The sequence below is a fragment of the Equus przewalskii genome, chromosome 5 (genome assembly GCF_037783145.1).
Source record: "Equus przewalskii isolate Varuska chromosome 5, EquPr2, whole genome shotgun sequence".
Lineage (NCBI taxonomy): Eukaryota > Metazoa > Chordata > Mammalia > Perissodactyla > Equidae > Equus > Equus przewalskii.
In genome coordinates, this window is record NC_091835.1 from 59,868,374 (window position 1) to 59,887,111 (window position 18,738).

General features: G+C 34.9%; 1 protein-coding gene across 11 annotated transcripts in view; it reads right to left on the minus strand.

Moving 5' to 3' along the window:
- Positions 1-18,738, minus strand: part of ABCD2 (ATP binding cassette subfamily D member 2) — a 57,833-nt gene that overhangs the window by 20,444 nt on the left and 18,651 nt on the right. For 9 of the 11 annotated variants that reach the window (XM_070619401.1, XM_070619395.1, XM_070619393.1 and 6 more), the window contains one exon: positions 15,506-15,651. In XM_070619401.1, coding sequence (XP_070475502.1) covers positions 15,506-15,651 — 146 coding nt within the window. Of the gene's footprint in view, positions 1-15,015; positions 15,286-15,505; positions 15,652-18,738 lie in introns of those variants that run through there. The other 2 variants (XM_070619397.1, XM_070619398.1) reach the window with 1 other exon arrangement.

Consider the following 18,738-nt stretch of genomic DNA (forward strand, 5'->3'; position numbering starts at 1 on the left):
AAATTTATTGAGACACAGCCACACAAAAAGTTTCTACAAGAAATAGTTGGGTATTTTCAGCACAGAAATACATACTTGTTTTATTGTATTTTATAAACATTGCTTCTCTATTTTGTCTAAAATTATTTGGGTTAAATATTACAAAATTTCAGGTTTTGACCCAGCAATGCGAACAAACAAAACTTAAAAAAAAAAGCCATTCATAATAAGAGAAATGCAAATTAAAACTATACTGAGTTTCTTAACGGATTGACAAAAGTTCAAAAGCTTGACAAGTCACTCATCTGGCAAGCCTTTGGAGAAACAGGTGACTCTCATACAACAGTGAAAATGCAAAATGGTACAACCCTTTGGAGGGGATTTGGCAAACACCTATCATTTGGTCTCTGACCCACTTCTAGGAACTTACTCTGAAGATATACTCCCAAAAATAACACCACCAACAAAAAAGTGCGTAACGTTATCCCTTGCAGCATTATTTGTAATGGCAAAATATTGAAAACAACCTAAATACCTATACAAAGGAGACTAATTGAATAAACTACAGTACCTGCACTATGCAGATATAATAGAGCACGTGGAAGATCTCTATGAATTGATATAGAGTGATTTCCACAATATAATGTTAAGTTGAAAAGCAGAGTACAAAAGTAGATGTATAGCAGGATTTCTCAACAGCTGCATTATGGATACATTGAATCAGATAATTATTTGTTATTGAGGGCTATCCTTTGTATTCTAGGATGTTCTGCAGCCAACCTGGTCTCTATCCACTAGATGCAAGTAGCATCCACTACAGTAGTGACCCCCCCTGCCAAAAGTCTCCAGATATTGTCCCCAGGGGGACAAAACCATCTCCACTTGAGAACTACTGATATATAATATACTATCTTTATGTAAAATGAAAGCAAAATAAGAAAATATTGTTTTATTCACCTATATTTATAAAAGGAAACACAGGGAGGGTAAATCAGAAACTAATGGAATTGGTTACCTACAGGAGATGGGAGAAACAAGACAGAATGAAGAGGGGAGGGAGAGACCTCTCTAAGTAGCCTTTCTAAATAGTTTTTCATTTCAGAATCATGTCGAAGTGTAATTATTAAAAAATATATAAAATTAGACCAATAAGGATGAAGGGAAAAAACTCTAACACCGAATACAAACAGAAACAAACGAACTGAATGGTATATCAAATGAATAACATAACCACACAGAAGAGGGAGGAGGAACTGATCCAAGTAGCTTTGGAATTTGGCTACATAATTTCAGTTGAAGACAAAAAGAACCACATAGAAACGTTGAACCTTATTTGGCAAGTTTCTTGTTGGTAATGATATATAGGTGTAGCAATTCTGAATCTATTTTATGTATGTTGTAGGATTGACCAAATAAGCAGACATTTTGATAATGTTAGGAGCTAGGGTTCTCACTGTGGAAGGAAGATACAAATATTGGATGTGGGAAGGGAAGGAAAAAAACCTATAATGTTTAATTTGAATTAGAATATCAGTTTGAATTTATGATCTTTTTTTAAATAAAAAAATTTATTTCTAGCTCTGTCTAGAAATAGAAAAAGCTATTCTAGCTCTATCTACATTTGGTGCATCCTCACATTATCATGTGAGAAGGAAATACCACTTAGGTAGTATAGCGCGTTGAATTGTGGACCCAAAAAGACAAGCCCAAGTCCTAATCCCTGGGACCTGTGAATGTGACCCTATTTGGAATAAGGGTCTTTGCAGATGTAATTAAGTTAAGGACCTCAAGATGAGATCATCTTGGACTACCAGATGGGCCCTAAATCCAGTAAGTGCCATTATAAGAAGAGGAGAGACACGGGGAAGAAAGTCATGTGAAGATGGAGGGAGAGATTGGAGCTATGTTCTCACAGGCCACAGAACTCCTAGCCTCACCAGAAGCTGGAAGAGGCAAGAAAAGATTCTCCCCTAGAGCTTTCGGAAGAAGCGTGGCCCTGCTGACACCTTGATTTTGGACTCTTGGCCTCCAGAACTGTGAAAAAACAAATTTCTGTTGTTTTAAACCACCAAAGTTTTGGTTACAGCAGCTCTTGGAAACTAATATAGGTAAGGTTCTTGCAAAAAAATGGTAAAAAATCATATCAGGAGGAAATCATATCTTGCAAAAAATGGGTAACAAATCATATCAGGAGGAAACTATCAGACAAACAAATTGAGGAACTTTCTTTAAAAATACAACAATAACTGTACTCTTTACAAATATCAATGTCATAAAAAACAAAGAAAGGCTGAGAAACACTTTCAGGTTAAAAAACTAGAGTGACATGGCAACTAAAATGCAATGTATGACGCTGGCTAGGGAAAAACAAATTACTGTAAAGAGCAGTATTTTGACAACTGGCAAAATTTCAATATGGAAAGTGTTTAGGTAATAATATTATATCAATGTTAATTTTCATGAATTTGATCATGTACTGTGGTTATGTTAGAGAATATCCTTGCTCTTTGAAAATATATCCTAAAGTAGTTAGGAGTGAAGATTTTGTGATTACTGCAACTTACTTAAAAAAAATAAGGGATGTGTGTGTATAGGAGCGTGTGTGTGTGTGTGTGTGTGTGTGTGGAGAGAGAGGGAGAGTTGAAAGTTTTAAATACAAAATATGTTTTGTAGGTCAATTGTTTACCTATTTTCCCATAATATGAAAATGAGTTAGTGGAAAGACAGCACACGGTTACTTTATAACAGATTTAACTAATATTTGAAAATCAAAATATTCATATTTTAATTAGACATATATTCATATAATAAGATTTTTCAATGGAGTCTTTGAAAACATACGGAAGCTCTGGTTATATTTTTTAAAATTGAGATATAATTCACATTTCATAAAATTTACCTTTTTAAAATGTACAATTCAGTGATTGTTAGTATTTTCACAAGCTCATGCAACCATTACCACTATCTAACTCTAGAATATTTTCTTTCCCTCAAAAAGACACTCCATACCCAATAGCAGACACTCCCCATTCTTCCCTCTTCCCAGCCTCTGGCAACCACCAATCTCCTTTCTGTCTCTGTAGATTTGTCTCTTCTGGACATTTCATACACATGGAATCATGCAATATGTGGTCTTTTGTGACAGCCTTCTTTCAGTTAGCATAACGTTTTCAGCTTCATTCATGCTGTAGCATGTAACAGAATTTCATTCCTCTTATGGTTCTATAATATTCCATAGTATGGGTATACCACATTTTGTTAATTCATTCATCAGTTGATGGGTGTTTCCCTTTTATCCACTATTTGGCTGTTATGAATAGTGGGCATCCACCTAGGAGTGGGATTGCTTATGAAACGGGCATAGGATAACTGTTTCACTTTTTGAGGAACTGCCCAGCTATTTTCCAAAGTGGCTGCACCATTTCTGGTCATATTTCTCCTACGATAACCCTATGTCTTCCCCTCCTCCCCTCTTCTTTATCTTTCCCTCTCCAGTCTAACCATATATATTTTTAAAAAATAGAATTAGGACACGCAGTTATTTGTTTATTTACATCATCTTAAGCATTCATATAATGTGACAATATCTTAAATTAATATCTGGTAATAATAATAGCAGCATAAAATAGAAATTGGCCGCCAGAGCCAATGAACAGTTTTTCAATAGGTACTCTGAGATGACTTAGAAGAAATACAAAGAAACCTTAGGAGACAGTACTTTCGCTGCTTTCCAAAGTGATGCCAGTTCCAACTTAAGGTAAATCAGAAGCATAGATATCCTACCACCTTAGCATAAACCCCAGATACAGTTCGATGCACAGATCAGCCATGACACAACACATAACAATGATTAAAATACATCTGAACATTCATTTCACAAGTATTTCGATAGGATTCTACCATAAGACTTGATTAACTGGCAATATTTGATGAAATCATATTTTATATCCACCTTTCGGGAAAGATAGTACAGAGTCACAATGGCGATAATGAGTTTTGGAAACACAGTTCTGGGCTGGAATCCTGATTTCACCATTTATACTAGCAATGTGACACAACTGAGCTAGTGTTACCTCATTTGTAAAGTAACCTACTTTATTGTGCTTGTTATGAGGACTAAATGAAGCAGTGGGTTTTTATAAAGCTTAAATGAAGCAAGGTAGAGCACAACAGTATACGCACATAGTAGGCATTCCATAAACTGTTATGGAAACAAAAAAGTGCACTTCTACTTAGGCTTAGTTTCACTACCTATGTGAAAGGGCAACACCTTAAAAAAGGGCAGATGCAAAACAATTTCTATTTAGCCAGCTAAGAGACTCACGGTTTTATATCCCACAGCAAATTTTTATTCTCAACATAGTTAATAAATAAGTACCTAATTATATAGATTTTAGAAATTATCTTCTGTTAAACACTCAAGAAAGTATTTCTTTTTCTTTTCCTTCTCTCTTTTCTTTTTTTTTTTTGGAGAAAGATTAGGCCTGAGCTAACTGCTGCCAATCCTCCTCTTTTTGCTGAGGAAGGCTGGCGCTGAGCTAACATCCGTGCCCATCTTCCTCTACTTTATATGTGGTACACCTTCCACAGCATGGCTTGCCAAGCGGTGCCATATCCACACCTGGGATCCGAACTGGCGAACCCCAGGCTGCCAAAGCGGAACGTGCACACTTAACCGCTGCGCCACTGGGCTGGCCCCTCAAGAAATTATCTTCTTTTAGTAACTGGAGCACCAATTATTTCACTGGAGCAATTTACATCAAAAGTATCAATATTCATAAGGCAGCCAAATGCTTTCTTTGTAAGAGGAGTTTGGAGGAGCAAAACTTTACGACTTCTTTAAAAGCTTAATTTAATATTTATAATTTCTTTAGGTCTTTTGAAATCTGTCAGTTCTCTTTGATGAACAGATACGGAAATTTATCTTGTAAGGGCTTCTAAGTATAAGGCAAAGCAAAATAATCAAATTATATTTTTGCAATGCTTAATTTCTTATTGAGCTTATAAATCTAATAATGTTTTGAATATGCACTCTTGAAAGTAAAGAAGAGGGGTTGACCCCGTGGCCGAGTGGTTAAGTTCGTGCACTCTGCTTCAGTGGCTGGGTTTTGCCGGTTCGGATCCTGGATGCAGACACGGCACCACTCATCGAGCCATGTTGGGGCAGCGTCCTGCATGCCACAACTAGAAGGACCCACAACTAAAAATACACAACTGTGTACCAGGGGGCTTTGGGGAGAAAAAGGAAAAATTTTAAATATCTTTAAAAAAAAAGAAAGTAAAGAAGACAAAACACAACAAAACAAAAAAGAAAACATGGTTTGTAGCTATTAAGTTTTTTGGTTTTTGGGTTTTTTTTTTTAGGAAGATTAGCCTTGAGCTAACATCTGCCACCAATCCTCCCCTTTTTGCTGAGGAAGATTGGCTCTGAGCTAACATACATGCCCATCTTCCTCTATTTTATATGTGGGATGCCTGCCACAGCATGGCTTGATAAGTGCAGTGCGTAGGTCTGCACCCAGGATCTGAACCGGCGAACCCTGGGCCGCTGAAGTGGAACATGCAAACTTAATGGCTGTGCCACTGGGCTGACCCCAGCTAGCGACTAAGTTTTTTAATTTAGTCATGATGAGATTTTAAATTAAACACGAAATCATAAACATTTTGTGATGCTAAGTGATCCACATAATTTGTGTCCACATACAAATGTGTCCACATAATTTGTTATTTGAGCTGTTACTCAAAATGATGTAATAAGATTATAAAAATTGCTACTTTGAAAATTTATGTGAAGGAAATCATGAAATTATACAAAAATATTTCATAAAATTATATATTCATCAAGAACTCAACAAATATTGCTTTATTAAAATTCCATTTTCCCTAAATTATCACTTTATGATCATATGAAATGCTAAAAATGACATATTCTATATGTGTTTAATGACATATATAGCAACTAAGGGTACTCTATTAGATTTTATTAATGTAATTCTTTAAAAGTATTATTATAAAGTTAAAATTACCACTGAATTCTCTGGAAAGGCTATACTAAGAAAATGTGGGATGCTGTTGAAACTTTTTTCAAAGCACAAGGAAGTGAAGGTCTCTATATCCAATGTTTATATGCTTGATTTGCATGTGATCCTTTTTCCAGCTTAAAGGCCTAGAATTTAACATTTTGAGCTAGCTCAAGTTCCTGTAGTCCTGCTAAAGTAGTACATAACTGATAAGCTCTTAAAGCACCCTTTACTAAACTTTCCTTTCTAGATATATAGACCTACTGAGATTATCTTCTAAATATTTCAGGTGGATCAATTACCACGTCAGAATGTTATTAGCTTACTTGTTCTGGCGCATCAGAAAGGGGATCATGCAACATACTTAGTACAAGCAACAAATGAATTGTTTATAATTAGTAGCTATCAAAAAAGAAACACTAGTTAGTTTTAATTTACTTTCCCTAAGGAAAATCTAGAATCACCTTTATTTGTTGTGGAAAGATACTGGAATAAACCCATAGGTATCACATTATAATCTAAATAATTATCATTATTTAAACAATTATCATAATTGTCTTTCTTTGTAATCTGGAATTCCTTCAAATGCATCTATATTTAAAACTCTTAATTGTAATAGCAAAATTATTTGAGATCAAATACATTCCCAGAAATTATGGCTTTTTATAGTTAAATTACAAATGTCTTGGGGTACTTTTATAATTTGTATTATACTCCCCACTTTTCTGTTAATATTTAAATATCTGACAATTTATGATTGTTTGGGTAAAATGTATGGACATTTATTAGGGTTTATACTTGTATACTTTCATATTATTCTCTGTTTTTCTCTTTTTCTGCTTTTTCTCCCCAAATCGCCCCAGTACATAGTTGTATACTTTAGTTGTGGGTCCTTCTAGTTGTGGCATGTGGGATGCTGCCTCAGCGTGGCCTGATGAGCGGTGCTGTGTTCACGCCCAGAATCTGAACCAGTGAAACCCTGGGCTGCTGAAGTGGAGCGTGCGAACTTAACCACTTGGCCACAGGGCTGGACCCATGTTTTTCTCTTTACTAGAGACAAAAGTAGAAAGAATGAGAAGGCATTTAGAAATGTTAGCTCTGTTTTTGTGCTTGGAGCCTCTGGAATGATCACCCAAAATGCTAAATATTTCATAGTCATCTAGAATTTAATTGGGAACAATATTGACAAAAATTTCACAGAAATATTAACTCCATTTAAGGCATGAGATGTGTTAAGTTTAAGAATAACATACAGCTAAGTACTGCTGTGTTGCCATAGTAATAAGAAGTTAGCAGTCTGAACGCCATAAAATCTAGCTATTAATAATTCATATAAATGTACATGCTGGGACCAGTTATATCATCAGAGTTTTTCATGAACAGCAAGAACTAGATTTGAGTTCTCAATGCATAATAAATCATTCCTAGTATTCTTAAATTAAATTTATAGCAAAAAGAAGAAATACTCAACTGAAAAGAGATATTTACTATTACTGAAATTGTATTTTGAGGCTATTTCTAGGTGCCAACACAGATGTACACACCTTCTTAAAAGCAGGGACTGTGTTTATTTCCAAGTAATAAGAATAATGTTAGTGGAATAATCAAAGTATTGCCAAGCTGATAAGAATGCAAACTTCTTAAAAGTCAACTTTGTTAAGAGTATTTATCATTACATTAGATTGCTGTATGAAATTCCTCTTGACGTTTTGACCTACAAAATTACAATTCCATATGGTTTAACCTAATTCACTCATAAAATGAGGAAAACTGTTACATGCAATGGAAGATTTTTTTATTAATATTTTTATAATTTAGCCTACAGAAGAGTTAAATATGAAAAAAAATGTATCTTTAACACTTTTCCAAGCAATAGAAAGCTACAGGAAATCACGTTTAAATTTTTGGCTCCCTGTAAGAGATTTTTAAAAACTGAACTGTACCAATTACTACACAAGAGGTACCAAAATGTATAATTTACAATTCTGTCAGACCAAACTTATTTATATATAAAGTTTACTTGCTCTGAGTTGAAGAGTCAGAAAGCAAAGGAACAGAAGTGAACTAGCTACAGCAATACTACTGAGCCTTCTTCAGGGTTAAAATATTTCTTTTAAAAAGGACATGTCAAGTGACAAATATTTATCTCCAACATAAAGAGGATTATGTGACATATCTAGTACAAGCAAGGCAATAGTTTTCTCCCTAATTAGTATAAGGAGTCAGACTGATTTGGCAGTAGAAAGCAAATCTGTGGAGATGTTGATTTATTCCTTTATTCAATCATTCCCCGGATGTTCATTGCACAGTTACGATACGTCAATAGGCATTCTATAGATTTAGTAGGATGCCACCAGTGCCACACAGAGACATGAAGATGATCTTTCTAGCTTACATTCTATAAATTTTTGTTCAATGGTGACTCACATGGGCAAAGTCAGTTCCAGTAACAACTCCCACTCCCCAAGCCCAGATTTGTCTAATTTGGGGGCAGCAAGACCAGTGTATGTGCAACCAATTAGGCTTCATGAGAAGACCTGGATTAAGCCATGTCACATTCTTCCTTTATTCCAGTGGCCCCTTCAGACAAATATTCCACTCAGGCAATGGCCTGGCTAGCCTCCATCTTACTTAGATAAACACACTCCTTGTCCTCAAGGGGCTCTCCCTATCTGTGCTTGGGCACCTAGAGATTCATTAAGAATCAAAAAGTCCAAAAGCCAGAGACCCAGAGGACAACAGTGATCAAGATATTTAAACTAGCATTCTTTCATGTTCTTACTTAGGTCCTTTTCCAGACCACATCCTCATTTTTCAATCTGAGTTCTAAGACAAAAAGTAGAAAAGCAAGGATCTCAGTGAAATTACTTCACTGACTAAGAGTACCTTCTTTTTTGTGGAGAAAGGAGGCAAATTAGGTCTCTAACCTCCCTCCTGATCTCATGTCCTTCCTGGTTCTTTAATAGTAATTATCTAGTTTTATATATATGGATTAAACAATGTTGCTATATTTCATAGAGTTCTCCTATCCCCTCCAGAGAGGAATCTTGGATTTGGAAGGCATTATTATGGAAACAATCAAAAAAGAAGTTCATGTTTTTAAATATCTACAAACTCACTTGATACATGCATGTCTCAGCACACAGTGCAGTTGTGCCAATGTTGCTGTTATTGGTGTTAAGTGTTCTGCCCATTCTGCTGAACTTCATAAAACAAAACACAGTCTTTGCCCTGTTGCAAAGGACAATCTCTTCTTTTGACAACATAAGGGTAAATAATGTTTTTTCAATGCCAAAAATGCATTGCAAAAATTAAGATTTGCTTGCTTTATATCTCTGCAAGAGGTCTGATTTAAAATTAAGGGAATTTTTTTTCTTTCTTTTTTTTTGTGAGAAAGATTGGCCCTGAGCTAACCTCTGTTGCCAATCTTCCTCTTTCTGATTGAGGAAGATTGGCCCTGAGTTAATATCTGTGCCAACATTCCTCTATTTTGTATGTGGGATGCTGCCACAGCATGTCTTGATGAGTGGTGTGAAGGTCCAAGCCTGGGATCTGAACGCACAAACCCTGGGCCGCAGTGGAGTGTGTGAACATAACCACTATGTCACCGGGCCAGCCCCAAGGGAACATTTTTGGGAGATTATTTAAAATTTTATAGAGAAATGGGTTTTAGAAGAATAGGAAAGAATAGAGAATATATTCTAACTTTAAAGTAATTTGACCATAGTTTAATTTAAAGGAATTTCACTTTTATAAATATAGCTTCCTTCTCATTAACATATGTGAATGATAGCCAAGTACCTATGTTAAAGGTGATACCAAAATTGGCTTGGACTCCCCTCCATCTCCAGCTTTATGAGGCCTCTGCTTCCGAATAATAGCTTGATAGTAGTACAGGTTCAGCGTACCATGCAAACAACCATAGCTGGTGATACTCACTCGCAAGGTCAGGCAAGAGAGTAGCAATTTTTCAGAGACATATCCCCTTGCTGCTGGCAATAATCAAAACAAAGTGACTTCAGAGTCAGACTCACCTAAGTTCAAATGCCAGCTCCAATGTTTATCGGCTGGATGACTTCAATCTCTCTAAGTTTTCTCATTTATAAAATAGGGATTCTAACACCAAACTTATAGGTTGTCATTCAGAAAAAATGAGAAACTTGCCTAATATGTATAGAAGAGTGACTAGCACACAGTAATTCCTTGACACATTGAAAATTTTTTTAAAAAAACAACAACAAAGTAATAGGCCAGAAATGCTCAACCATTGTTCAAGATGCCCTAGGATCCATCAATTGTCTTGAGGTCATAAGATTCTCTAGAGAAAAATCAATTGTAATTCACTTTATTCCAAAAATACATAGGCTATATCATTAAAGGCAGAGTTGAAAATGCCACCAAAGAAAACATGGATTAAATTCTGGCATTTCTAAAAGCTGAGACTCATGTCTTAAGCTCTAGTTACTAAAAAAATTTGAAGAACATATAAATTTTTGAAAAGTGAATGCAAACTATAAAAGAATGATATTTTGTTATTCCCCATAAATTTAGGACAGCACTAGAGGCTTTAATTATTATTACTATTTGAGAAAATATTTAAGGCGAAACAGTGGGTTTTCTTAAATCACAGGAAGACATTTTTAATATGATGATTTTATTAATCTTGAAAACAAGAGGCAGGGAATACAGAGAGTTTATATCCAAGGCCTTGGTGAACTCTAACTCTGGCTCTGCACTGCTGTGTAGCTCTAAGTAAAGTCTCTAATCCCTTTGAACTCCAATTTAGTTATTTAAAATACTCGATTTAGCATGGCTTACGCAGAGCATAATCAATATGTACTGTTCATACATAAAAATAAGTAAAATTATCTATATTTAATTTGTTGTACAATCGAATTAGCCACGCTATCTTTCCTGCATGTAACCACATTTAGGATTTTTATGTTGCATGTGATTTAAAAATGTGATTCATAGGTACTTTATTTATTAAGCAGTATTTATATTTAGTCTAGAAGATTAAGCAACATGGTACTATAATATACTGCTCTGTGAATGAAGTAGTTAGTAAACAAATACTGAGCTGATAAATAAAATGTTATTTATAATTTCAGACTATCTTCTGACAAAAGAGAACAAAAAATATCGAGAGTTGTAGGGGCAAGTTACTGTCATTTTTCCTTATGTTTTTCAAGAAGCATTAACAGACTAAAATTTAACTTATAAGACTGTCATTTACTCATATAGAGGAGATGAGCTACTTAGGTGGAGACTGGGGAATGGCAGACCCCGAAAGCATTTGAGAACTTTAAAAAGCAATTCAAGGGGCTGGCCCCGTGGCCGAGTGGTTAAGTTCTTGCGCTCCGCTGCAGGCGGACCAGTGTTTCGTCAGTTCGAATCCTGGGCGCGGACATGGCACTGCTCATCAAACCATGCTGAGGCAGCGTCCCACATGCCACAACTAGAAGGACCCACAACGAAGAATGTACAACTATGTGCCGAGGGGCTTTGGGGAGAAAAAGGAAAAAAATAAAAAAATCTTTAAAAAAAAAAAAGTAATTCAAAGAACTTCAGTTGAAAGAACATTTTAGCAATGCTTCAGGACCTCGGGGATGGGCTGCATTATTTCCAGTGTATGCCAACAACACCATTAGCGGAGATAAGTCTAATAAATGTTTGCTTTTCTCAGCTTGGTGTATTAGAAACAGGGTGGATAGGACAGACTTGCTTAGAAATGTCCAAAAAGTAAAAACGAAAAACTTGTGCTTACTTGAATCTGTGGTATTTCTGACCTATTTAGTTATTGGAGAAACTGACGCGATTCATGACAACTGTTAAAATCCTAACTAACTTTCGAAACCCAGGTCAAATGGCACACTGTTCTGTGTATATTTCTTCATTTTGAACATCTATAGAATTTCTTGCCTTTCTTGAGGGACTTATTCTGGCTTTTATTGAAGTTAGTTGCATGTTTTTGTTTATAACCAAATTAGACATAAGCACCATAATAGGAGTGACTGTATCTAACTCATCATCTGTCTTCCACAGTATCTTATAGCAGGGCTTTAATAAATATTGGTTAAAATGAAAAGAAAAAGGGAGGGGTTGACAAAGAATAAAGTACAATAGTTTCCCAAGATATGAAGCACTATGTTGCAGACATTCCCCCCATTTTTTTCTTTCCTCCCTCTTTTTTCTTTTTTCCCTCTTCCTTTTAAAGATTTTTTCCTTTTTCTTCCCAAAGCCCCCCAGTACATAGTTGTGTATTTTGAGTTATGGGTCCTTCTAGTTGTGGCATGTGGGATGCCACCTCAGCATGGCTTGATGAGCAGTGCCATGTCCACGCTCAGGATCCGAACCGGCGAAACCCTGGGCCGCTGAATGGAGTGCAAGAACTTAACCACTGGGCCACGGGGCTGGCCCCTCTCTTCCTTTTAAAAAATGTTTGGTCAGATTTAATTTGATCCTTATAATACAATCCTTCTTTCACTTTTCTGAACTGTTCCTTCTCAGACTCCACAGTCAAGAATGGATAGAAATTTGTATTTTCATATACGATTGTTTGTTGGAAGTCTGAATCTATTTCAGATCTATTGAACTTAGCATAAGTATTTGGGCATATAGGTTCGAGTAGTAAGAAGACCGTAGTTAAAATTTCTGTCCCAAGATATTTCTACCAAGAAAGGGTAATGAGAGCAAGACCTTTGGGAACAGAATTACATGGTGGGTTGGTGCCCAACTGGAGACTGTTGCTGAGGAGAGATATGTGATGTATACAAACGATCCCACGGAGGATTAAAGAAAAAAGCAGCATAAAGGAATACAAGATTTTGCTACCTTTTGTAAGTAAACACTTATTATCTTCTGTCTTTCTTCCCTCCTTCCCTCCTGTCTTCCCTCCACTCCATCCTTCCTTCTTTCCCTTCTTCCTCTCTCCCTCTCTTCTTCTCTCTCACTCTCCCAACCCCCACCAAATGTTTTAATTTCCCATTTTGGTGAGTGTTGGCATATAATAATACTTTGTTAGCAGGTGAACTAAACAAATAAAAGATTGGGCTTTTGTGGTTTTAATGACTGAAGACAGAGACATAATATGGAAGTAGTACGCATTTGATGGGTCATAGATTAGTGGATTAGTGAAAGCAAGAACAGGAGATTATACATCTATCCTTAGATAGTTGGGAAGACAGAGAAACTGTACCAAGAACTGACATAAGAAATTTAGGATCTATATCCAAGTGGAAGACTTTTCCTGAGGGTCAGGATGGCTGATACAGTAGGGAACAAGGAGTTTCAATTAACAGTTTAAAGAATAGAGTCATATTGCTCAGGGAATTCTGGGTCAAACAGCCTAACATCACCAAAATATTTCTTTAAAGTACTATCTGAGCAAAACTAAGTATTTTACCATTTACCATCCCATAGATTTAGAGTGGCTAATCTACATTATAGGTGAAATTTTCTTTGCTAAAACTTATCAAATGTTCTAGTAATTATCATATTCAATCATTAATGAAGATGGGATGAAAGGAAATTGCTTTGAAATGAATTTATCTAGCACAACTTTTTATCTGTATTTTTGAACTAAGGCCCAGACTTTCTTTTATCTGGTTCTCGTTATTAACATTGCTAAAGTATTAGAAATTATTAACTGGTAAAATATTGAGGTGATTTCACAATTCCTTAGGGATTCAGGTTTCCCAGCTTGCAAACTGAGCCATAGCAGCATTTTCTGAAGATTTGGTTAAAAAATAATTGGCCTAATATGCTTAATTAGAACATTTTTTTCCCTCAGTAGTTCACTTTTTTTCTTCTGTACACTACATGACATTATTAGAAATCCACTTTAACAAAGCCCACTCTATTTTTCCCCATGAAAATAACAATTAATGCACATTTGATCCCTACATAAAGAGATCCATCCTCTACCAAGAAGTCTTTCAGACATAAAAAGTGAAAACAGGGGAAATATTATAAAAATCTGCTTGTGATTTATGAAGTTTATTCTTCAGGTACATAAGACTTAATTCTATATTCAATGTGCAGGTTTTTTTTCCTGTCAAAATAGTACTTAACCAATATTCCACTATTATGAATTAATGCAAAAAAAATTAGATAATATTCATTATGAGAATATCCTAATAGGAAATGTTTATGATTACCTACTGACAAATATTTTGAAACAGGTTGTAGCAGCTTTCTTTTAAATCATAAAGAATTATAAAATTATTTTCAAATTTACTTGAAAAAATCAGTTAGCAGCTTTTAGAGTGTAAGAAATAAATACTACATTTACAAATTCTATGCTTCTTTGCAAGATATTGGTCCTATAAGATTTTAAACACAAATAGGTCCAGCCCTGATGGCCCAGTGGTTAAAGTTCAGCACACTCTGCTTCAGCGGCCGGGGGTTTGGTTCCTGGGAGCAGAACCATACCACTTGTCTGTCAGTAGCCATGCTGTGGTGGCAGCTCACATAGAAGCAGCAGAAGGACTTACAACTAGAATATACAACTATGTACTGGGGCTTTGGGGAGAAAAAAAAAGATTTTAGACATAAATACAAATTTTCATGTTTCTAGAAGCTATATAATCAAGATAAAATCACTTTTAACAGTAATTATTAAAAAAACATTTTTAGCCTTAAAAAAATAGACTTCTCATTCTCATTTTTCTCCTTAACTAAGTTGTAGTTGACCTTTGCTTGGGCAACAGTAAATTTCATAACTAAGAAAAAGTTTCCAGTGATTTACACTTGTTGCAAAATAACATAGTTAGGTCTCTCTGAGGTCAAAGACTGGAATTTATGTGCTTTTCTTTTTCACTTTTTAAAAATTGTGATAAAATAAAATGTGCCATCTTAACCATTTTTAAGTATACAGTGCAGTGGTAGTTATTTTCTTTTTTCTCTCCAGCTTTGTTAAGATAACATTGACATATAACATTGTGTAAGTTAAAGGTGTGCAATGTGTTGATTTGATACACTTACACATAGGTAAATACTTTCTTTACGCTCATCCTTAGAATAAAATATTTTTAATTATTGTAGTTTCAAATCATTAATCATATAATCGTAATAAAGATTATTTTACAGAGGCTTTTAAAACATAACTGAACAATTTTAGAACATATGAATGCATGCAGCTTGATTGAGAGAAGAGTATACCATCAAGTACTATTTTTCTTCTGTAGGAAGAGAAAATCTGACACCTAAGGCAACCTAATTATTCTTCAGACTCGCTTGCTATTCCTTGAGATGAACATCTGCAGTCTTTGAGTGTTCTTTATATCTAGACAGATGGGAAAATGAAAAGAAGTGGTATTGTCCTAGAGACTATTATAATCAAAGCAGTAGTAAAACTTTTAAGGATAATTGAATTTTTATCTCCTTAATAGCTTCTCTCAATGAAAATATGCTTAAAGATTACAAACTGACGATCTTAAGGAATCAAGATAATTCAAAAGCAAAAGGAAATAGTTTTTTGTTATATAAAAAATTTTTTTACCTACCTTTGTGGAATATAGAACATATGCTGGGGAGGTGGTTTATAGAGGACTCCTTCATACACAGGCCAGAGCCCACTTAAAATTCGGAAGAGAGAACTTTTCCCACAACCATTGGGACCAGTTATCAAAAGATGCATTCCTTCCTGTACCTAAAGCAAGAAATGAAATTACAAATGGCAATATTTAAACATGATTTCATTTGGCAGCATTTAAAAGTGATTTATTTTTTAAAAACTTTCAAACACATGACAATCTAGGATAGGCAAGGAATCAAAGAAAAATATATCAGGGTTGAGAATATCAAATTTGGATTTGACTATGCTTTGAACCTGAAAGCTTCATAAGATAATCCAACTCCAAAGAAAATGGATCTTCTTGCCATGAGGACTGGCTTTCCAAAATTTTAATTGAGGTCTTGTCATCAGATACTACACACATATGGAGAAACAGAATCACATGGGAAATAAGAAGCCATAAAAACTTAACATATATTAAATTTTATTTTACTTATATTAATATTTGGTTAAATTTATACTGAATTAACATGCAACTTTGATTTATTTATCAGTTGGAGTTATAAACTACAAAGTACAGCTATTTTAAGAGCCACCCAGGTTGTTTAATTTTGTACTTTAGCAGTCTGAAATGTTACAGAAATCACAAAAGTCCATAATCAGAAAGATAAAATGATTCTAATTCTAATTTATTTACAGATAGAGAAAATATGCTTACCAAACCCAGACAGAGGAAAGCAAGAGGATTATAACTTAGTCTTTTTTTTTTTTTCTGCTTTTTCTCCCCAAATCCCCCCAGTACGTAGTTGTATATTTTAGTTGTGGGTCCTTCTAGTTGTGGCATGTGGGACGCTGCCTCAACGTGGCCTGATGAGTGGTGCCATGTCCATACCCAGGACCCGAACCAGTGAAACCCTGGTCCGCGAAGTGGAGCGTGAGAACTTACCCACTCGGCCACAGGGCCGGCACCTATCATTTACTCTTATGTCTAGGGATGAATTAAAACAAATCTATTTCTTTCTTTCTTTCTTTATCAATAAAACAAAAGTTATTTATCTATTATTGATTGGATACTTCTCTTTAGAATCTTCCATCTTATTTACCATTTAAATTTAAACAGTTAAATTTCATGAGCTCCCATTCCACCCAATAGGATCAGGAAGTTGTCTTAGTGTAGTATTTAAAGCATATTGTGAAGAATAAGGAAAAGGAATAGCATTAAAAAATTTTACCTACTTTACTAAGAACAAACCAAATTTTATAAACAGTGTTTTAAAAAATGAACATAGTAGGAAAGTGTGAGAGGTGGAAATCTACAGTAGGCCTGTAGACGTAGCTTTGCATAGTATGGATGCAAACTTCGAAGTATCAGTGAAGGAGAATACATCTTATTGAAAATTCCAAGATGAAGAGGATTAGGTTGCTCGCATTATGTTGTATAAGAGACCAGTTCCATGTCTATTCTTGACTCATTTGCTTTGTATAACATAAGCTGAAATCTTTTTATTGAGAGAAGGTGGTGGGAGAGGGAGGGAAAAAGGAAAAGAAAAAAGAAAGATTGAGATGGAGGTTAGATAAAGGAACTAGCAATGAATGTAATAAGTATACGTAAAGTAAAAATAGTTCAGATTCATATTCTGCCTAAATAATTAGACATTTCCTGGGCAAACATTGATTGAATATTTACCAAATGCCTGACATTCTACCAGGGGAATACAGTGCTGCCCAAGGCAAAGTCCCTTTTCTTGTGGAGCTTACAGTCCAATGGGAAAGACAGCAATAAACACATGAACAAAAAATTAAGTAGTGATAAATGCTACTATGATAGCATAAGAGGAAGATGTGTTAGGGAAAGATGGTAGTATTGTGAGGTTGGAGGGGAGGCATCTTTTGATTTGGTGCTCAGAAAAGTCCTCTTTTAGGAGGTAATATTTCTGCTGAGCTTGCATGACAAGAAGCAACCAATCAGCTCTGGGAGAAGAGTATTCCCTGCGATGAAGACAGCGACCATAAGGACATAAGAAAGGAGCAAGCTTGAGTCTATAAAATCTGACCATATATATTTTTCCTTTCTACATCTAGACAAACTGAGATGCTATTTTGATAGAATAAAGTTCAAAGAAAATTCTGGGAAGAACCCGGAAAGAATTAATTTAGTGATTTGTTGGGCTCTTTCACTAGAGAGAGGATTAAGGAAGTTTAATTTTGTAGAAGCATAAATACTTCCTAAATGATTTTTTGTAAAAGGTATGTGCCACGGCAAAAGGTGTATTCAAAAAATATTTTAATAGGCTCATTCTCTATTAGGAATTTTCAAAAATTTAACACATTTTGAGTCGTTAGAAGTCTTTTCTACATTCATATTATTTTTTTAGCGTAAGTTTTCTGATGTTTAGTAAACAGTGAATGTGAGGGAAAAAGAATTCCCATTTATCGAATTTTCTTCTTGAGATGGTTTTTTAATTCCCAAAGGAGGAGAACATTTTCCTCTAGAAACATGTTTATTTGTCAATTCACGCAGAGAAAACAGATCTTTCTATTATATTTTAAGTGCCTGAAACTTTTAATAAATATCTTTGTAGAACTTCAAAATTTATGACATTTTCTTTAGATTAATTATTTTTTAATTCATTTTATGTAAAAATAAACTGAGTTCTGAATTTTTTCACAGAAAGAGAGTGATGTGTCCACAATAATGTAGTTAGTAGGTGGCAGAATTCAAGGCCCTCACTCTATTTAATAAATGGAACAACAAGAATTGATATTACAAAACCTAACCTGACCAAAGAAATTCTGTGTAAAAACTCACAAATTATAAATTGGTAAATTATTAAAAATATTTTAACCTATTTAAGATTATGGCACACCATTAGCACCTATGGTGCTCGTGTTCAGATCCAAATAAAGTCACTCTATAGGTCTATAAATGGAAATATACAGCATGACCAAATTGTAGTTGAAAGACGGTTTCTCTTATATTTATTAGCACAGAACTCCCTACCCCACCCCTTTCAGTACTTCTCATCATCTTTCAGCACTTTTATTCATTTGCAAATACATCTTTAATAATTAAATCTAGACTAAGGTCCATACTAAAATCATTAGCACATACATTGTCAGATTTGTAATTCTATATCAAGTCCAAGTATGTCTTCATTTGAACTAAGCTCAGATGCCTTCACTATAGTCATTAATGCTTATCAGCAAATTATTTTGTTCTTG